This window comes from Vicia villosa, linkage group LG4, assembly GCF_029867415.1.
Source record: "Vicia villosa cultivar HV-30 ecotype Madison, WI linkage group LG4, Vvil1.0, whole genome shotgun sequence".
In the NCBI taxonomy this organism is placed as follows: domain Eukaryota; kingdom Viridiplantae; phylum Streptophyta; class Magnoliopsida; order Fabales; family Fabaceae; genus Vicia; species Vicia villosa.
Window position 1 is genome coordinate 83,697,861 of NC_081183.1, and position 19,689 is coordinate 83,717,549.

A 19,689-nucleotide genomic window follows, 5' to 3' on the forward strand; every position below is an offset into this window, starting at 1 on the left:
ATTATGTTATCTAATTACTTCCATGAGGAAGATATAGTGGCTTCTTTTTTTTTTAAATGAATGGGATACCACTATAGTGGCTTTTTTTAAACTTAAATGTAATGTCAAGGTTTGGTTTGTATAGTTTACTTTTGTTTTACTCAAGATTATGACAACATTTGACTTTGGAAGGCAAAAAGTCAGCTCCTAATACAAATGTGAAGGGACAAACCACATATCATGACACTCTTAAGTAGTCTATATATTAAATAGCAAAAGTCTTTTATTTATATTTATTTAACAACAATAAAAGTATTTTCTCACAAAGCCGGCAACATAAATTATCCATTGGCATTGTGATGTGTTCTATTTCTTTTTTTCTCTCTAATTTGTGGGTTGGTTTTTCGAAAATTTTAGAAGAAAAACTATGAAAGACTACGTATGTATTTTAAATGATTTTAAGTGTTTCATTTTTTAAAACTGATTCAATCTTTAGAATTAATTTAATTTAAATTAAAATTTATAACTTTTGAATTTAAACGTAATTTTTATACTAAAATTTGTTATTTAAATCACTCACTTTAACATAAATGTATACAGATTTAAATTAATTATGCTAAATTCAATTCTATTAAAATCAATTTTATAAAACTCAATTTTCAATTTTGTAGGACAACTTGGTTTTATCTCTGGCTTTGTTGAACGGTTTTCCATAAAATAAACTCTTTCAACTAAGGTTTCTATCATTCTTATATCACCAGAACATGGGAAGCACAATTATAACATGTATTTCTCAATAGATATAACTACAATTTTCTCTTTAATACATTAGTTGACTATATATATAATCTTTTTTTATGTAACATCACTCTCCCCCTATAGGATATTTTGCGTGTCTCTATTCTGGCAGAAAAACTAACCACCAAACACATAAAAGATAATATAATCAATTTATAACAGGCATTACAAATCTTATCAAAATTCCAATTTGCTATGTAACTCATCATATATATAAATACAACAAGAAGCCACCTTAAAATTTAAATAAACTATCCACTCAGAAAGATCAACATGATCTAAATATAAATGACCAGATTGGCATTATTCTTCAACCCTTTCATACTTTTGCTAAAAGTACAGATGTTCAATAAAATGCGTGCTCACACTTGAAAACATATCGCCCCGGGTAGAGTGAGATTGGCGAAGATCTCGATCACTGCTTAGTTCGGACAGCTTTTGTTTGGGGCTTATCTCGTGTCTTGCCATATGAGCGAGCTTTAACAGTATACGATATATACCTGATATCACAGACAAATCATTTTGTGCTTTAGTAAATTGTAGAACCAATCTTCATAGAGATTGAATGCGAAAAATCTATAAAGAGAAGAAAAAATAATGACCAAACCTTATCCACCAATATGTATCATAGGCCGATTCGCTGTCTTAGCTATGTCAAACATACCGGCATGTGAAGGTTTCTTCCTCTTCACCTAAACCAAACAATAGGCAAAGCTAAAAAGACATGATAGTACACAATCTCATAGAATAACTTAAATAAACCCAACAATTTTTAAGTACTATATCATCCACTGTTAACTTGTGCTGGGCAGGTATCATGGTTTTAACCAAAATTGCGGCTGCATCGTAACAGCAACCGCGGCCGCAATTTAAAACCATGACAAGTACACAGCCATGTAGAATGCAAAAACACTTTTTAGGGATGAGTTTGTCAAATTGTATTAGAATAGCATGTAAATATAATTCTATCGCTATATCATCATATTAAAAGACGATAACCAGTGCTGGCAAAGATGCTAAAAAATTGCTAAAACAACATAATGAAATTCTGAATTTTGGTAATGATAACAAGAAGAGCATACCGCCGCGCTTATTATCTCCCTAAGCTCGTGATCCTCTGCACCATTCCGCATGGGATCTCTTAAGCTTACCTGCAGTGCACAAGACAAGAAGCCCATGTAAGACCGTCACAGTAATCCTTTTCTAAAGTTACACATGAAACGTGTTATACATATTTAATAGGAAGCAGAACAGCCATCACTCCACCCAAGTTGTGGCTTAAAAATGCGAAAAGTTCATTTTCATGACTACAAGGAAAGGATATGATTTATATGACTAATCCCTTAATTTACAAAATGACAATGTCATGCTTAATTTCCATGTCTTTTGTCAAAACCATATACTTACAAACTTCAAGATGGACTTGACCAATCCATGTTCTGTAGGGTATTTTATATTTCTTACTTTGCAAATAAATTTGTGAAACTTATTTTTTTCGTAAATCAAGAATTTACGAAATAGCATTTCCCTTTCCCAAAATTTAGAATATATCATATTCACAATTCAGGATTGACAACAGAAATAACACGTTCAAAGTTCCAATCTGAGCCTACCATTCTATCTTCCTTTATTCTGTAAAGTAATTAAAAATAGCTAGTAGAAAACACCCAGAACCATACCCAACAATCGGATAGCTAACTATACGAATACAAATCTTTTCTACACTTTTTAAAAACTTATCATGCTAAAGGTTTAAGCTATGAAGCATTCGCAGACACTGACATGAAATTGCCTCTAGTAGTGATTTGAATAAATGGAATAGTTAAATGTTAACGCATGTGCCGGTGTCGATACGTGTCAGACACCGGGCACTCCTTCAATTTAAAGTTTTAGTGTTACCTTAGGTTTAAGTTCATATTATACTCATAAAAATCATTTATGTGCCTTAAATACCATGTGATCTAATACAGATTCAATATCTTTTGGATTTCAAAAAGCCTCTCCATTTTATCATCACCAACTATAAGCAGAGTCACCAAAAAACATAAAGAAGAATATAACAGAATCGTGATCACCAAATTTAAGCGGCGTGCATGATATACTGAACTATGACGGTTAGAATATAACATACCTCTGAAGGTCCAAACAAACAAACTTTTAAGTTTCCATCGGCCAGTAGTCGCAATCTATTGCAACCAGCACAAAAATGTTCAGTCATTGATGTGATGAATGAAACTTTTCCTTTATGTCCATCTATGGTGAAATTCTTGGCCGTTTCTGTCGGGTGATCCCGAACTCTTTTTAAGCTAGCAAACTGTTTCGTCTGTTTGACAATGACGGTTATGAAGGTTCTCAACTATAAGAAAACGTTAAAAAAAAAAACTATAAAAAAGAGATCTTCAGTCCGAATTCTACCTTACCACTGTATCCAACATTTCTGAGTAAGGTACAAGTTTCTTGACATTCCAAACATTTCCATCAAAAGGCATGAACTCAATGAATCGGACATTAATTGGCTTTTCACGCGTCAACTCAACAAAGTCACAGATTTCATCGTCGTTGAATCCACGCATTACAACACAATTGACCTGGAATGCAACAGAAACATACAAGACACATTCAAATGTATCAATCAGCAATTCGTGAATGCCTTTATGAATTAGTCAAAAGGGAAACTACTGATACGGAGGTGAATCCACTATTGTCTACCGCAGATCGCAATAAATAACATATTGCAGAACAACAGTGATTCGTTCAGATTCCACTTCTCTATAGTGTATCCAAAAACAATTGTGATTTGTTCAAATTTCCCTGCGCTATCCTGCCACTATTTAACAAAACTATGATGACCAAAGCGAAAAATGTGCAAAACGTAAAGAAACAAGACCAAACATATACCTTAACCGGATCATAACCAAGATCAACCGCAGCATTAATTGAATCCATTACTTTATTATGCCCTTTCCGTCTCGTCATAAGCTCAAACTTTGCCGGAACAAGCGTATCCACACTAATGTTCAAAGAAGTAAGTCCACACTCTTTAAGCTTCGGAAGTTTTCTCGCAAGCACAATCCCATTCGTAGTCATGGACAATGTCTCCAACCCCTTCAAACTCGACAACTCAAAACAAATATCTTCAATATCCTTTCTAACAGTCGGCTCACCACCCGTCAACCTTATTTTATTCACACCAGAACTCACAAACAGACCAGCCACTCGCAGAATCTCGTCTTTCGTTAAAACCTGATCAGTAGGAGTTAACTCCACACCTTCAGCTGGCATACAATACTTACACCTTAAATTACATCTCTCTGTTAATGATATTCTCAAATAAGTATGAATCCTTCCAAATGAATCAACCAACATATCAGAAACAGAATTCTCTTTCGGCTTTTCTTCGGATAACAAATCACAAGATTTTACAGAAGTTCCTGTTGAATAATGACTAGATTTTCCTTTGAATAAAGATTGAAGATTACAAATTCTGGTACTAGAATAAGAACCTGTCTCAAATTTCACCTGTCAAATTTTCACAATCAAAATTTTGAACATGAATATAACTAACTATCAGAAACATGACAATTTAGATTAGATCTAAGTAAAATTGATTGAAGTTGAAGAACAATTGAGGTAAAGTATATGTTGAGTGAGTTACATGAGAGGTAAAAGAAAGTCAAAGATAGAGAGATTTTTACCGGAACAGATGAATTTGATGTGATGAATCGAATTGGCGAATGGATGAATTTGGAGAAGTAGCGTCTCATGATGGATAGAGAAATAGCGAATGAGGTGAAGAAGATAGAGAGGGAGAGAGTTTTGACGTGATGGGTTTGAAGTGTGAAGTGAAGATAAAAAATGCACTGAAAGGGACAAAACCACAATCTCAGGTTGCTGACTCAATCTATATCTATATTCTATGTAACATTATACACTCGTTTATTTTATTTGTTTTATTCCAACTTTATTAGATGCCATTTTTTTTCTTAGGTTTTCTTTTATGTAGGGAATTTAATTCCATGTTTTTGAACTAATATAAGAGTGTTTGTTGTTGGAATATGTCTTTCGGTAATTAATCTTTGAGTTTTTATGATAAAAACTATATAATGTAATGAGAAGAATTTTGTACTCTTACGGATTCTTAACCATGAAGAAAGATAATAACTATGAACTCCGATCAAGTTTCATTGGTACTTATCTAAAGACTCTGATAAGAATATCATGACAAAAAAAATCACGTGACTACAGTACAATATCCTACCCATTTTTCTAAAAATCTGGATAAAGGATTCTACTTTGCACCACCATTTCCATCACACGTCCCATCATCTATCCTAGTGTCGTAAGCGCCACTTTAGTCTAGTACTAGCTAGCGTCTCTAACAACTATATTTTTTTAGGATACTCATTATTTTATTATCCAACAATTCTATTTCTTTATCTATAAAAAGATGACTTGGAAGAATGAAAATAAAGTGTGTGAAGCTGCACAAACAAAGATACACACAAGAAGAAGAAAATATGTGTGCAAGAGTTTATGAAAGCATGTACAATTGAGAAAAAGAAATTAAGAAGATCAGTAAAGATGTACAACAAAGAAATACATGAAACTAAAGAAACAAGCTAACACGATGCAAATGGAAGCAAAAAGAATATTAAGAAAAAAAGAGGAACTATTAAGAAGATCTTCAAGAACAACAAATAGAGAAACACTTAAAAGCTTTACATTTCAAATCATCTAAAGTGTTGCCTTTTAAAGATTAAATATATGTAATCTTCTTTTGTAGAAGAAATTATGCATACACACAAACATTATATTTAACCAGTTGGTTAAAGTTCTTTGAGTGACTAGTTTTGTCAGAATACTCGAGATGTCATTGACACTTTGTCTTTGAGTTGATTTTCATGAGGGATTAGGGTATAGTCAGAATCCTTGAGAAGACATTGATGAATAGTCTTTGTCGTTGTAATCAAAGAATTGATTATTGGATTATGTCCTTGTTGATAAGGCGAAATCACCTTGGTAAGTGGACTGGAAGTAACCTAATTTATAATGAACTAGAATAAAATATCTGGTGTTATTTATCTTTGTTTCTTATGTTTTGTTTGTACTTGGATGATCGAAAAAGTTTTTATCATGAAACCAATTCAAACCTCTTTTTCTTGTGTTTCATTGAACCTTCATTTACGGTGCAATTTAAATTGGTTTTGAGAGAATAATTCATTCAATCTAAAGATAAAATTAGGTTTAATTAGTCACGTAGATTCTTAACTTAATTTTAGATTTCATTTTATTTTCTTATCTAATAAATATAATATATTAATTTCTTAAAAACAGTCATGTTAGCCAACTTAATCATTTCTATTAAATGTTGAAAAAATGTTAACTTGTGATGATGTGGCAAGACAACACGACAAAATTTAAAATAGTGAGTAAGCAAATGTCTTATAAATATATACTAAGCTTCATTTAGGATAGTTGTGATTGTTTATATGTTTCTTGCATTTTCTAAGGGTTATTCTTCAACATTCACCTTCTTCAAAATTTCTCTTCAATGTCAAAGCTTTCCAAGTGTGCTTCAATTCAAACAACCAAAGTTTTAGGACAATTGAATCTGTACCTGGAAGAAACAGGAGGAGAGAGTTTTTTTTTCAAGAGTGTGTTCTTCGTACAGTGACAGACATGAATATTGTGAACATTGGAAAAAGTTTTTGGATGGTAAAAATTACATAAATTACATGGAAAAGGCTTATAATTTCTTCAACTGGTTATGTGATGAAATTGTTATTGAAAGGGGTTTGAAGATTGAAAGGAAAAAGAAAAAAATCAAATTGAAGAGTAAGGTTGTCCACACAAGAGGAATGTTAAAAATGTCAATGGTGCTGGTTTTTTAGTTTAGGGTTGAATATAGTTATGTTAACGATGTTTTTCAAATATGGTTAGTTTATTGGTTGTGTTGGTTTAAGGATCTAGATCCTCTCCCTTGTATTTTTTTGGTGTTTTCTATTCAGCTCTTATCTTAACCATTAATCTAAATGATTTTTTATTTTTGAAGCATTAATTCCAATTTATTAGTTGAAGGGCAAGAGGGATGGCTGCAAGGAAAGTGCATGAGATGATCTTTTTCCGTTGGTTTAAGGCCATGTGATTATTATGTAAAAGTTGTGTTTGTTTTATCGTCATGAGAAATTTATGTAATAGTTATGTTGGTTTAATGAAATTGATTAATAAAAACAAATTGTGTTGAGTAAAACTCTTATAAGGAAACAATTATAAAATTCAAGTATAAAACACTACTATGAACTGTGCTATAAATTGGGTTGAGTAAAATGACATTACATAAACCTTGAGATGAAAATGTGTTAGTTAAGAGATTCAAAATATAATATTTATTAGTTAAGAGACTAAATTGAAATCTTAAATACAATAAAGAGATCAAATATGATATACAAACTATGAATAAAATGTCTTTGTAATATATTATTGATCAAACAAAAATTTCATAACATTTTAGATTAATAGAACTACAAAATTTCATATAAAAAACGAATTGAACATGATCAGAATCTTGTTACAAAATGTGGCATTAAACCTAATTGTTGTTACATAAGATGTACACAAACACTATACAAAAAAATGTATACAAATAGTACTAAAAAAGGTGTACAAGAAATGATAAACACAATCATAGTTGGATTAAAAGAGGTTGTGTTGCATGACTTGGTGGTGTGGACTTAGGTTGTTCTGTCTGACTTGGTGCTACTTGACCTTTGTTAGGTTGAGTTGTTTCTTGTGTAAATGGTATTGGCAGTTTGCATGCAGTCTTATTATGTCCATTCATAGGGCACCGACTGCACTTGATTCCAAATTTTTCCTGCTTCAATTGTGTCTCATATTTCACCATTTCTCCTGCATCTCCATTCCTTTTCTTCTTGTGCCTCCCAGGTTGTTTGTTATTGGTGGTGGTTACACAACAAAAATTTCTATTTTTTTCCCATAGAGTATCCCTATTAATGTGAAGAAGATTTTAATCATTTATCTTAATTTAATCTTGAGAAAGACAAAAGTTTATCAAAGAAGAAATATCAAAGAGAAAAAAATTTGAATTCAAGAATCAAGATTGCATAAGCTTATAGATTATTGTAAATCAAAGGATTGGATCTTAAGATAAGGTACAATAACAGTTCATATGTGTATAAACTTTAGGTGCTCAAAATCTTTCATTTAAACCCTTCTAAAGTTTCCATAACATCTATGCATAATTTTCATTCAAGGAACGCCTTTAAAAACACAAAGATTCAGTTTTCTTAAAGGTGTGATCGATTAATCTTATGAAGCAATTGATTGCTTGTTTGCTACTCCCTCCGTCTCATAATAAGTTTCTCATTTTCACTTTTTTCATGTCTCATAATAAATTTCTTTTTAGATTACCAATACAACATTTACTTTTTTTCCACTGCTATACCCCTATTTATAAACTTTCACGCTTTTTAACTACTCCACCACCATAATAAACAAGGGTATTTTAGTAAATATTACTAACTTTATCATTAAAACCAACACATCTAATCATTTTCTTAACAACTGCGCACAGCTCAAATAAGACACTTATTATGAGACGGAGGGAGTACTGCCTAACAAAAATGAATTTTTTTGGAAGTGTCAATCGATTGATCATATTGAAGCAATCGATTGTAGGGAATTTTTTGCAGTGAAAATTTAACCATACAATTAAAATATGCATTTAAGAAATTGATTGATCCTTTACTTTTTGCCTTGAAAATTTGACTCTACAAACAATGAATGCATTTAAGAAATCGATTGATCCTTCACTTTTTGCCTTGAAAAATCTAACATATTGAAAAATTCTTCAAGGTGTGAAGGGACTAGATGCACCCCTTAAATTAGAAAAGGGAACTAAAATAAATCTCTCGTATTCATTTACTTTTTTGTACTTTTATTTTGCTGCATCTTTGTTCTAAGTTAATCATTGTTATTTTAGAAAAAGAAAAAGATCATCTGCAAAATAATGAGAAAAATTTATAAAACCTAATTCACCCCCTCTTAGGTTGTACTATGTAGTTACAATTGGAATCAGAGCAAGTTTAAGTTTCTTACTCTTCGATCAGGGTAAATATGGCTTCTGCAAATGCGTTATTAGCATATTGTGGTAGCAACAACAAACCTCCATGTTTCGTTGGAGAATATTATGACTTATGGAAGATTCACATGCATATGTACCTAGAAGCATAAAGGTAAGAACTATGAGATGTTGTTGAAAATGGTCCATTCATTCTTACGATTGTCATAAACAATGTAGAACAAATAAAGGTGAAAGGCTCAGAATAATGAAGACATGAAAAAGTGTTGTTTGATAACAATGCAAAAAAATACTTGCATTGACATTGGGAATGGACAAAAAAATTCGGGTTTTAAATTGAAAATCAACCAAAGAAATTTGGGAAACATTAGAAATAAATCATGAAGACACAGTAGAAGTAAAAAGATCCTAAATAAACACTATCTTCCCAGAATATGAGATGTTTAGAATGAAGCCATATGAAAGTATTTTTTATTTGCAAAAGAGATTTTCACACTTGACAAATCATTTGATGGCACTTGGAAAAACATTCACAAATGATGATATAAATCTCAAAATTATTATATCATTGTCTTGAGCATGATAACCAAAAATGACAAAAATATCAAAAAAAAAAAAAAGTCTTTCTAATATGTCATTGACTGCATTATTCGGAAAAGTTCAAGAAAATGAAATGGATCTTGATCTATTTCAAAAACGGGAATTGGATCATGATAAATTGGAGAAGCATCAAGGTCCTGAAGTTAAAGTAAAATCCCTTTCTTTGAAGTCTAACCAAGCAAATAATCCACTGCTGAATAAATATCTCCAAAAGGTATGAAGTATATCCTCCCATCTTACTTCTTTTGAAATAGAATATGTCCTCTGCAAGTAGAATTCCATAGCAGACCTCATGTCCAAGCTCCCCACATCAAAGACATCTGGGTTTAACAAAACAATCATCCAAGAGACTCTTGGCTCCCCCAACTTTGAGGCGGATGAGGTATACTCCCTAGATGTTTTCCATGAATCTAGCTAGATGTCGCCCATAATACACTATCTACAATAAAACGAACTTCCATAATATGAGGGAAGCAAGAATAATCCAAAAACTGGATAACAAGTACACCATACTCTCAAGAAAACTTTACAAAACGAGGAAGGCTTCTCCCATGCTGTGATGCCTAGGCGCGAATGAAACTGCCCTTGTGCTTGCAAAAGTACATAAGGGAGCCTACAATAGTCCCATTAGAGGGAAAGTCCTCGCCCACAAACTATTAGGGGAGGGATATTATTGGCCCACTCTAATGAAGGATAACATCTCCTTTGACAAGAATTGTGATCAATGCTAGAGACATAATGATCTTCACCATTCCCTGAGCGAACTTCTCTAGTCGGTGATTTTTCCCTGGCCTCTCTACCAGTGGGGCGTGTACATCTTGGGCATGTTCCCCCTAGCACCAGGTCAATTGAAGTTCTTAATAGTGGGGGTCAATTATTTTACCAAATGGATAAAAGTGATAGTTATTGCCAATATCACAGCCGAGAGAGTTTGCCGTTTCTATTGGCAGAATATTATATGCATATATATACTTCTTGGAGTTATTGTCTCTGAAAATGGAATCTAGTTTTCCAAAAATATGATCACTGACTTCTGCAAACACTTGGGAGTATAGACGAAGTTCGTGTCCATTGTACACACTCAAGATAACGACCAAGCGGACTCAACAAACAAAGTAATTTCGAAGGGACTCAAGAAGAGGCTTCACAATGCCGAAGGGTTTATGGGCCGAACTGCTCCATGAGATATTATGGTCATACCACACCACTCCGCATCACACCACCAAGGAAACTCCGTTTGCCATAGTCTAAGGGGAGGACGCCGTGCTACCTGTGGAGATTGACACACCTTTGTGGCGACGATCCCAATTTAATGAAGAAGCAAAAGAGGCAGGGTTGAAGTGTGCGACATATGTGTTTGACGAATTAAGAGAAGTCGTCCCTATCCAACAATTCGAGGCCAAACATAGGGCCCGAGAAGTTATAATTCCAAGGTCAAGTCAATAGAGATGCAAAATGGTGACTTGATCTTAAAAGAAGTGGTTCTACCCGCATACTAGAGAAAGCTACAACCTAATTGGGAGGGGCCATATCACTTATTCATGAAGCTAGTTCACGGGGCATACAAGCTGTAGGAGTTGGAATGACTACTCTTGCCCAGAAATTGGAATGCTCTCCATCTTAATATTAATATAGTTAAATTATTTGTAATTTTCTAATAAACATCATGATTATGTACCTATGAACAATTTTTGAGTGTTTATTGCTAACATGGATGTTTTTCCCGAATATTTTTGTATGCCGGACTTCATAAATGAAGAACCTTAACGCCTTTTAAGGCAATACTTTCTGGACTTCATAAACTAAAATCCCTTCCGCCCTTTAAGGTAATACTTTCTGGACTTCATAAACGAATATCCTTGCCGCCCTTTGAGGCAATATTAGCTGGACTTCATAAACAAAGATCCTTATTGTCCTTTGATGCAATACTTGCTGGACTTCATGGTGGAGATTCTTGCCGCCCTTTAGGGTAATACAAATGAGCTATCCAATGTCTCACATGAAGGACTTATAATCTCATCATTCGGGCTACATATAACTTCGCCTAATGGACTTAGACTCCCAAGGCTAACTAAACTCTTGTATGGGGGACTTAGTGTTTCTCAGGGAAGGATTAAACACATAAATAACGACTAAGAGGCGCGACCGAAGTCTGGCCTAAGAGACTTGATCACTAGTCTTTCTTAAGGGTTTGATGGAAGTCTCTCCCGATAAGTCCACGCCTCGCCTGAGGGACTTATAGTCTGATCAGCTAGGCTATATATAACATCGCCTGAGGGACTTATAGTCTCATCATCTAGGCTACATATAACCTTGCATGAGGGACTTATAGTCTCATCAGCCAAGCTACATATAACTTCACCTAAAGGACTAACACTCCCAAGATTAACTAAAATCTCACTTAAGAGACTCAGTGTTTCTTCGGGCAGGATTAGACACAGAAATCAGGCCAAAGAGGCGCAACCGAAGTCTGGCCTAAGAGAATTAATCACAAGTCTTGATTGAGGACTCGATGAAAGTCCTGCCCGAGAGGTCCAACGCCTCGCTTGAGGGACTTACAATCTTATCAGCTTGGCTACATAAAACCTCGCCTGAGAGACATATAGTCTCACCAATCGGGCTACATATAACTTCGCCTGAGGGACTTAGATTTCCTAAGCTAATAGAAGCCTCACTGGCGGAACTATGTCCTCAAGAAGAGCGGGTCCTTGGGATAGTCCCCTGAGTCTCGATCTAAAAGACTTTGTCCTCTACCAAAAGGCCTCGTGCTTGAGGGACTATGTAGTTATATTTGTAAAAGAACCGTTATAGGGCATGATTATAGGACACCTCACGAGAGGCGACAATAACTTGTCATCCAAGGGGAGGTATCACCTCTCTCCAAGGTCTGCCTATCACCTAGTCATGGGAAATGTGGGATAATACGTTTCTTGGACAGAGAGAAGTTCGGGTTATAATTGACCCATGTCTTCCTTGGAAATATGGATTCAACGGTCAATCATTGATTGAGCGGATGATGACCCTTCCCAAGAGAACCATACACCTAAGAGGGATATATAAATACGTCTCACTCGTAGGAGAAAGAGACAGTTCTTAAGCCACATAAATCTTAACTGACACGCTTATACCTAAGCACACCACTTAATATCAGTCTCTCACCTCACGCGAGCAGGACCCCTAAATCATCGTAAAACAGAACCACACGAGGCTTCTCGCCGCTGTTGGCAAGTGCTAACCACCATACTACACAATATACATACTAAGGTCTCTGAATCCCACAATTATTGTAGGAATAGAAAGAACATTCACACATGTAATTTTGTTTTTTACTATTTCCATGCCAATCCAAAAAGTAACAAAGACACCATCATATGTAATTTCACAACCAACTCATATATTCTTTTCATTAAACAGATTCATAAATACACAATACAAAAAATACACTTTAACTATTAGTCACTAACTAAACTATTCCATAAATTGATTCCATATTAAGATTATCTTTTGTAATAAAAACAATACTATTAAAGAAAGTACGAGAAGTACTTCAACTCAATAATAATTTTCTAATAAAAAAAGACACCATATATCAGTTTGGTATACTTTATTTTTTACTTTTACTACATATTAATATTAATATCAATACATAATTACTAACAATACTAAAATTATGAATTCCTCCATGATGATTTTCAACTTGTGTATTTGGCTTAGTTTCACCATTAATTCATGGATCCAAGCACCAGCAGTAGTAGTCAGACCTTGAGAATTCTAGCATTTGTTCAGGACTCATTCTTTCAAGCTCACTTTGCCTCCATGAAGCAAAGTTATTCCTGTTTTGAGGATCAGATGCCAAAGGATAATCTTCTGTTTTGTGCATCTGTGTTCTCATTCTCATGTAGAGTCTCATTGCTGCAACACAATCATCATAAGGATCTTGTATTCCAGTTTGAATATCATACCTACATGGATATATAATAATACTCAATTAGGTCAATAGTGTTTCAAAAATAATCTTTTATATATATATATATATATATATATATATATATATATATATATATATATATATATATATATATATATATATATATATATATATATATATATATATATATATATATATATATTATATATATATATATATATGTTTGAAAAGTTTGCACATATAACATTCTTTCTAAGAAAATAAAATAAAATTGAGTTGATACTTACCCAAGATATGCTTGTGTTAGGTATTTGAGTGAGTTGCTGAGCTTGCTAGTTTTCATGAGTGGAGGATATTTTGCAGTGTCCCTGTTGACATCATTAATTTATATAAAGTCAATATATATATATTTATGAAATAGATAGTTGAAATAGTTAAAGCAATATTTGATCAAAGTCATTAGTTAACTCCCTAAATTTAGAAGCTAAATATAGATGTTTAACATCGGTTAAAGAGAGATCGTCTTCAATTTTTGGAGGCAAAATAAATAACAATCTATTTAGCCACGTTTTAACTGTGATAAATCTGTTATGAAAATTTATTTAGTTACGATTTAATTGTGACATTTTGATATCTGCGTTGAGTCTGTTTTTGCACAAATTTTAGTAAGTATGTACAAATGAATATAAGTTACCTTATTTTTGGTGTTGGATAATCAATTTGCAAAGATGCAAGGTCATGATCTAAACCATGACCCACAAGAATCCTAGCTTTTCCTCCCTTTGAACGAATTGTCCAAATGGGTTCTCCATTACAAAGAAAATCTTGAATCTTCCTTTGAACTAGTTTCAATGGCATTGCATCTCTTAAGTATTCATGTCTAATACCAGTTGTCTCATACCTGTAGTTTGTGATTGGAATTGGTGGAGTAACATAAGAATGGAAGATAATATTCTCATGTTCATCTATTAAGCAAACTCTTGCACAAAGATCAAGTGAACCATCACTTCCACCTCCCACCATTTTACAAGCTAGTGCAACTACTTGTGGTCCTCTTCCCCCACCAATTGTCAAGTTATCCCGAATTCCCAAGTTTGAAAATCGGCCACATATTCCCTATATTATCATAAGAGTTAGAACAAAATTACTTCAAATAATCACGTATCTTACTATCTTATTCATAAACCATTTTCAGTTTATTTTCATAAGTTCAGACAATTTAACTTTATTTTATCTTTTGTTACAAAAATAATATACGCATAAGCACTTAATTCAATACGCGTTTATATATGCTCTAAGTCCTTAGTTAATAGATGTGTATGCATACACTTAATCCAGAGAGTTGACACTTTTGTTGATGGATCCTACGAGAGTTAGGGCTATCAAAGACTTTCAAGCAAAACTTGCACCCTCGGTTAGCAAAGATTTCTTTGCATTCTGGTTTTGGCAATGGACCTAGAAAAACATACGCGTCATATTAGATTGTTACAAATTCATTATCATCATGATAAATATTTAAGAAGAGGTTCATTAGTTACCTATAAGATGTTCCCTTAGAGACTCAAAGGATCTGCAATGTTTCCTGCAAATACCACAGGTTGGTTCATGAACAGAATGATAAGAGATCTTCATGTGATCCACTAGATGCTCCACTCTGTTGAACTGCCTATAGCATGCTGCACACTTGTTCCTATATATTGTAACAAATATTCTTGTTAAGATAAACATGAACAACTCAATAATATATAGGTTTTTACAACTTAATATATGCAACATTATTTTTTGGTCGATACCGTCTCTTTTATATATATATTCAGGTTGAAGTATCACTTGTATTTTGAATCATATAATTTTTTTTATTGTTTAAAACAAATTATGCGTATATTATGGTTTAAAATTGCGGTTGTAGTTTTGGTTATAGCGTTATGTTATGCTATAGACCTTGAACTCTTGACAAGAAATACTTACAAATAGGGTTGCAATTTAGAATGAGAGTAGTATTTGTGTGTGGAGTAGGAAAAAGAAAGAAAGAAAACCTGCGAGTTTCTGCGGTTTCGATTCGGCAATCCATAATTCCTTAAACTGATTTTGATATCAATTCTCTTATGAAAGACAAGAAGAGAATTGAAGTTGAAGTAAGAAGTAGGAGTGAGATGGTATTTATAGAGCAAGAGTTGAAGGTTATATACTATAGAGTTTATCACAATTGGTTCAAGTTGCATAGTTGGAGTAGGATTCCATTCAATTCAATTCTGAATATTCTGTTTGCACCCTTTTTCCTTTATCTCTCTATCCATGCTTCTTCCCACGTTATTTAGCTTGAAGACATTGTTGACTTACTAAATGGAATATAATTCTTGCATTTTAAATGATAAATATTCCAAATTCTTTGGCCCATTCTTTCTTGGTTTCTTTCTTTGACTTCACCACTATGTGTACAGTACAATATGGCTTTAATAATATATGCATTCTCTTTGTTGCAAAACAACCAACCAATGTTAGTAGAGTTCAATTTTATTACTTAGTTTAGAGAAAGAGTGAAGGAGAGCTTTGAAAATAAATAAGAAATTATCGAAAACATTAATCAAGGTAATAATATTCTTATTAATTAATCATAATGAGGATTTATTTTTCTGGGTTGTGTAAATTAATAGTTAATCGGTTACCTTCTTCACTAACACAAACATTTTCTACAATTTGTTAATGGAATTATGATGTTTCTTTCATCTTCATCTTCCCCAATTCACATTTTTTTTCATCTTCCCCAATTCACATTCTTTTAGATAGTTTTTGTTTTATGGTAAACTCTAGCTTAATGATTAAATTATATGAGGTTAAAGATATTGCACTGACATTATATCTTCCAATTGAAATTTATTAATCAGCCATATCACATAGCATTTTTAAAAATAATAGTGTGATTTGGTTGAAGTGTATATCTTTTTTCCTCAAATAATATTTGCTTTAAACAATATAAACATAGAGAGAATTTGGAAAGGTTCAGGAATAATTTTCGTTAGAGCTTGATTGAAATTTAATAATAAATATTAATTTTTTTTTTATTTTGTGAATTTTAGAGAAGGCGAAGGAAGTAAAGATAGCATGCGGTCATATGTGTTCTTTAAAATAAATTTTTTAATCTATTATGATCTAATGGTTAATAAATGTCCTATCATTCTTATATATATATATATATATATATATATATATATATATATATATATATATATATATATATATATATATATATATATATATATATATATATATATAAACATATATATATATATATGAGGAGGGATCAAATTACACCCGAAGAGTTACACCACGAGTTACACTCGTTCAATAACTACATTTCGAATTAATATTTTTTAAATTCAACCGTTGGATTGAAACATAATATCATATAGATCATACCGATAAAGTTTGAGCTTAATCTATAATGATTTACTATAAAGTTTCATATAACGTTAATTTTGATGCAATTCAATGACATAGTAAATCATTATAGATTAAGCTCAAACTTTATAGGTATGATCTATATGATATTATGTTTCAATCCAACGGTTGAATTTAAAAAATATTAATTCAAAATGTAGTTATTGAATGAGTGTAACTCGTGGTGTAACTCTTCGGGTGTAATTTGATCCCTCCTCTCTCTCTATATATATATATATATATATATATATATATATATATATATATATATATATATATATATATATATATATATATATATATATATATATATATATATATATATATATATATATATATATATGGGACGACTCAAGTGAGAACACTTGGTTATTATGAGAAATGAGAACAATGATCCAACGGTTGAATTTAAAAAATATTAATTCAAAATGTAGTTATTGAATGAGTGTAACTCGTGGTGTAACTCTTCGGGTGTAATTTGATCCCTCCTCTCTCTCTCTATATATATATATATATATATATATATATATATATATATATATATATATATATATATATATATATATATATATATATATATATATATATATGGGACGACTCAAGTGAGAACACTTGGTTATTATGAGAAATGAGAACAATGAATCACGACCATTAAATTTTAATTTTGTTGATTTTAATGGACTGGATTGGTTTCTCTTTCTATAATAACTTACTCTTGGAATCAATTTAATGGTTAAAAATAATAAGGAATAGTTTTCTCTTTCCACATTTAATGACTTATTATTTTTAACCATTAGATTGAAAAGAATAAATGGTCAAGATGTGGAGTAAGCTATAATAACTTACTCTTGGAATCAATATAACCCTCATATATATATATATATATATATATATATATATATATATATATATATATATATATATATATATATATATATATATATATATATATATATATATATATATATATATATATATATATATATATATATATATATATATATATATATATATATATATATATTCTAGAATATGGTTAGAAAGAAAAAGAAACGGACCAGGCTTATTAAATATGGGCCTAAATGTGGGCTAGTAGGGAGAAACAATAAACAAAGGCCCATTTGCAAGAAGGGGCCTGATGCTGTTGCGATTGCATCTAAAGACAACAATACAAACTCTAAATCCAATTCTTCTCATTCAGATGGAAACATGATTAACGGGAGGCAGATAGCAACAACCGATTTACACTATGGCGAACAGTCAATGGAATCTGACATCGTTCGATGCAACAACCGGATTCTAAAAATTTTCATGGATGATGGAGGAAGGATTTGGAGGGAGGTAACTAGCCTGGGTGTTGTTTCAACGGAACCTCAGACGATGGTGAAAAGAAGAATAAGAGATTTGGAGTGTGCTAGCAGGGAAGGAAAGAAGGGGACAAACAGAGATTTCAAATGATCATTGGATCCTTTAGCATCAAAGGAGGAGGCAGCTTTGTCAAGTGGAGGCGAATAGCTCACATAATTGATAAAGGTAAGGCTGACGTTTTTTTAATTCAAGAAACAAAGCTTGCATCGTTATCTCAATCTTTGACTAGAAGTTTCTGGTATAAGGAAGATATAGATTTCACTATTTCTGATTCTGTTGGGTTATTTGGTGGTATGCTTATTATGTGGAAGAAGAACGAGATTGACGTTATTTGCAGCTTTAGGGGTGTGGAGTATTTGGGAATTAAAGTATTCTAGAAGAATCATATTTACTATATCATCAACGTTTATTCTGGAAATTCGGGGTGACTTTGATGTTGTTAAAAACAGAAGGGAAAGAGTGGGAAAATGTGCCCAAGTGAATTCTGCCGAGTGGAGGGATTTCGCTGCATTCATTGAAGTTATGAATCTTGTAGATGTTCCTTGTAAGGGGAAAAATATAGATTGTTCGGTGGTGATGGCCGTTCTAAAAGTAGATTGGATCGCTTTTTGATTTCGGATACCATCATTAACCGTTGGGGAGTAGCGGGGCAGCGCATAGACGAGAGAGATGTGTCGGATCACTGTCCGATGTGGCTGGTTGAAGATACGAAGAATTGGGGACCTAAACCATTCAAATTCAATAATGAATGGTTTAGGAACAAGGATTTTCTATGCTACGTGGAGAAGGAGTGGGCTGTTATGAAACATAGACTTAGAAGAAATCATATCGGAGGAGTGGTCACTAATGGTGTTATGGCGGAGTCGGTGGAGGATGTCAAAAGCGAGGTATTTAATCACTTTGCTAAAAAAGTTGTGGAGGAGGTCCCTAATAGGACAATGTTGAATGGAGCTGTCTTCAAGAGCCTTAGCAGTGAGGAGAGTGATTATATTGAGTCTTCATTTTTGGAGGAAGAGGTGAAGGAGGCGATTTGGAATTGTGATGGTACAAAATCTCCGGGTCCCGACGGTTACTCCATTCTTTTTGTTAAAAAGTGTTGGCCCTTCATCAAAAACAATATCATGTCATGTTTTAGAGACTTCCACAACGGGGCTGTTTTATCCAAATCGATTACTTCGACTTTCTTGCCTCTAATTCTGAAGAAGGATAATCCCTTGGATCTAGACGACTATAGACCAATTTTTTTGGTAGGGAGCATATACAAAATTATCTCGAAGGTGTTGGCGGGTAGAATGAAGAAGGTTATCGGTGGAATTATATCAAGTTGCCAAAGCGCCTTTATTCCGGGAAGACAACTTCTAGATGGAGTGGTTATTGCTAATGAATTGGTGGATTATGCTAACAAATAGAAGAATGGGTGTCTTTTGTTTATGGTATATTTTGAGAAATCTTATGAAAAAGTTAGTTGGTCGTTTCTTTG

The 19,689-nt window shown here is 32.7% G+C and overlaps 2 protein-coding genes across 2 annotated transcripts; both read right to left on the reverse strand.

Moving 5' to 3' along the window:
* Positions 1–946: 946 nt before the first annotated feature.
* On the reverse strand, positions 947–4,644 carry LOC131594951 (GTP 3',8-cyclase, mitochondrial-like). Its single transcript, XM_058867152.1, has 7 exons — positions 4,473–4,644; positions 3,676–4,296; positions 3,198–3,365; positions 2,909–3,100; positions 1,860–1,928; positions 1,385–1,469; positions 947–1,277 (listed from the first exon to the last, which is right to left on the reverse strand). Exons 1-6 carry the CDS (start codon positions 4,539–4,541, stop codon positions 1,386–1,388), a joined length of 1,203 nt encoding a protein of 400 aa, XP_058723135.1. The 5' UTR covers positions 4,542–4,644; the 3' UTR covers positions 947–1,277; position 1,385.
* Positions 4,645–13,202: 8,558 nt separating this feature from the next.
* Positions 13,203–15,474, reverse strand: LOC131597439 (uncharacterized). Its single transcript, XM_058870138.1, has 6 exons — positions 15,440–15,474; positions 14,942–15,093; positions 14,731–14,858; positions 14,098–14,519; positions 13,691–13,771; positions 13,203–13,437 (listed from the first exon to the last, which is right to left on the reverse strand). The coding sequence occupies exons 1-6, from the start codon at positions 15,472–15,474 to the stop codon at positions 13,203–13,205; spliced, it is 1,053 nt and encodes a 350-aa protein (XP_058726121.1).
* Between the last annotated feature and the right edge of the window lie 4,215 nt (positions 15,475–19,689).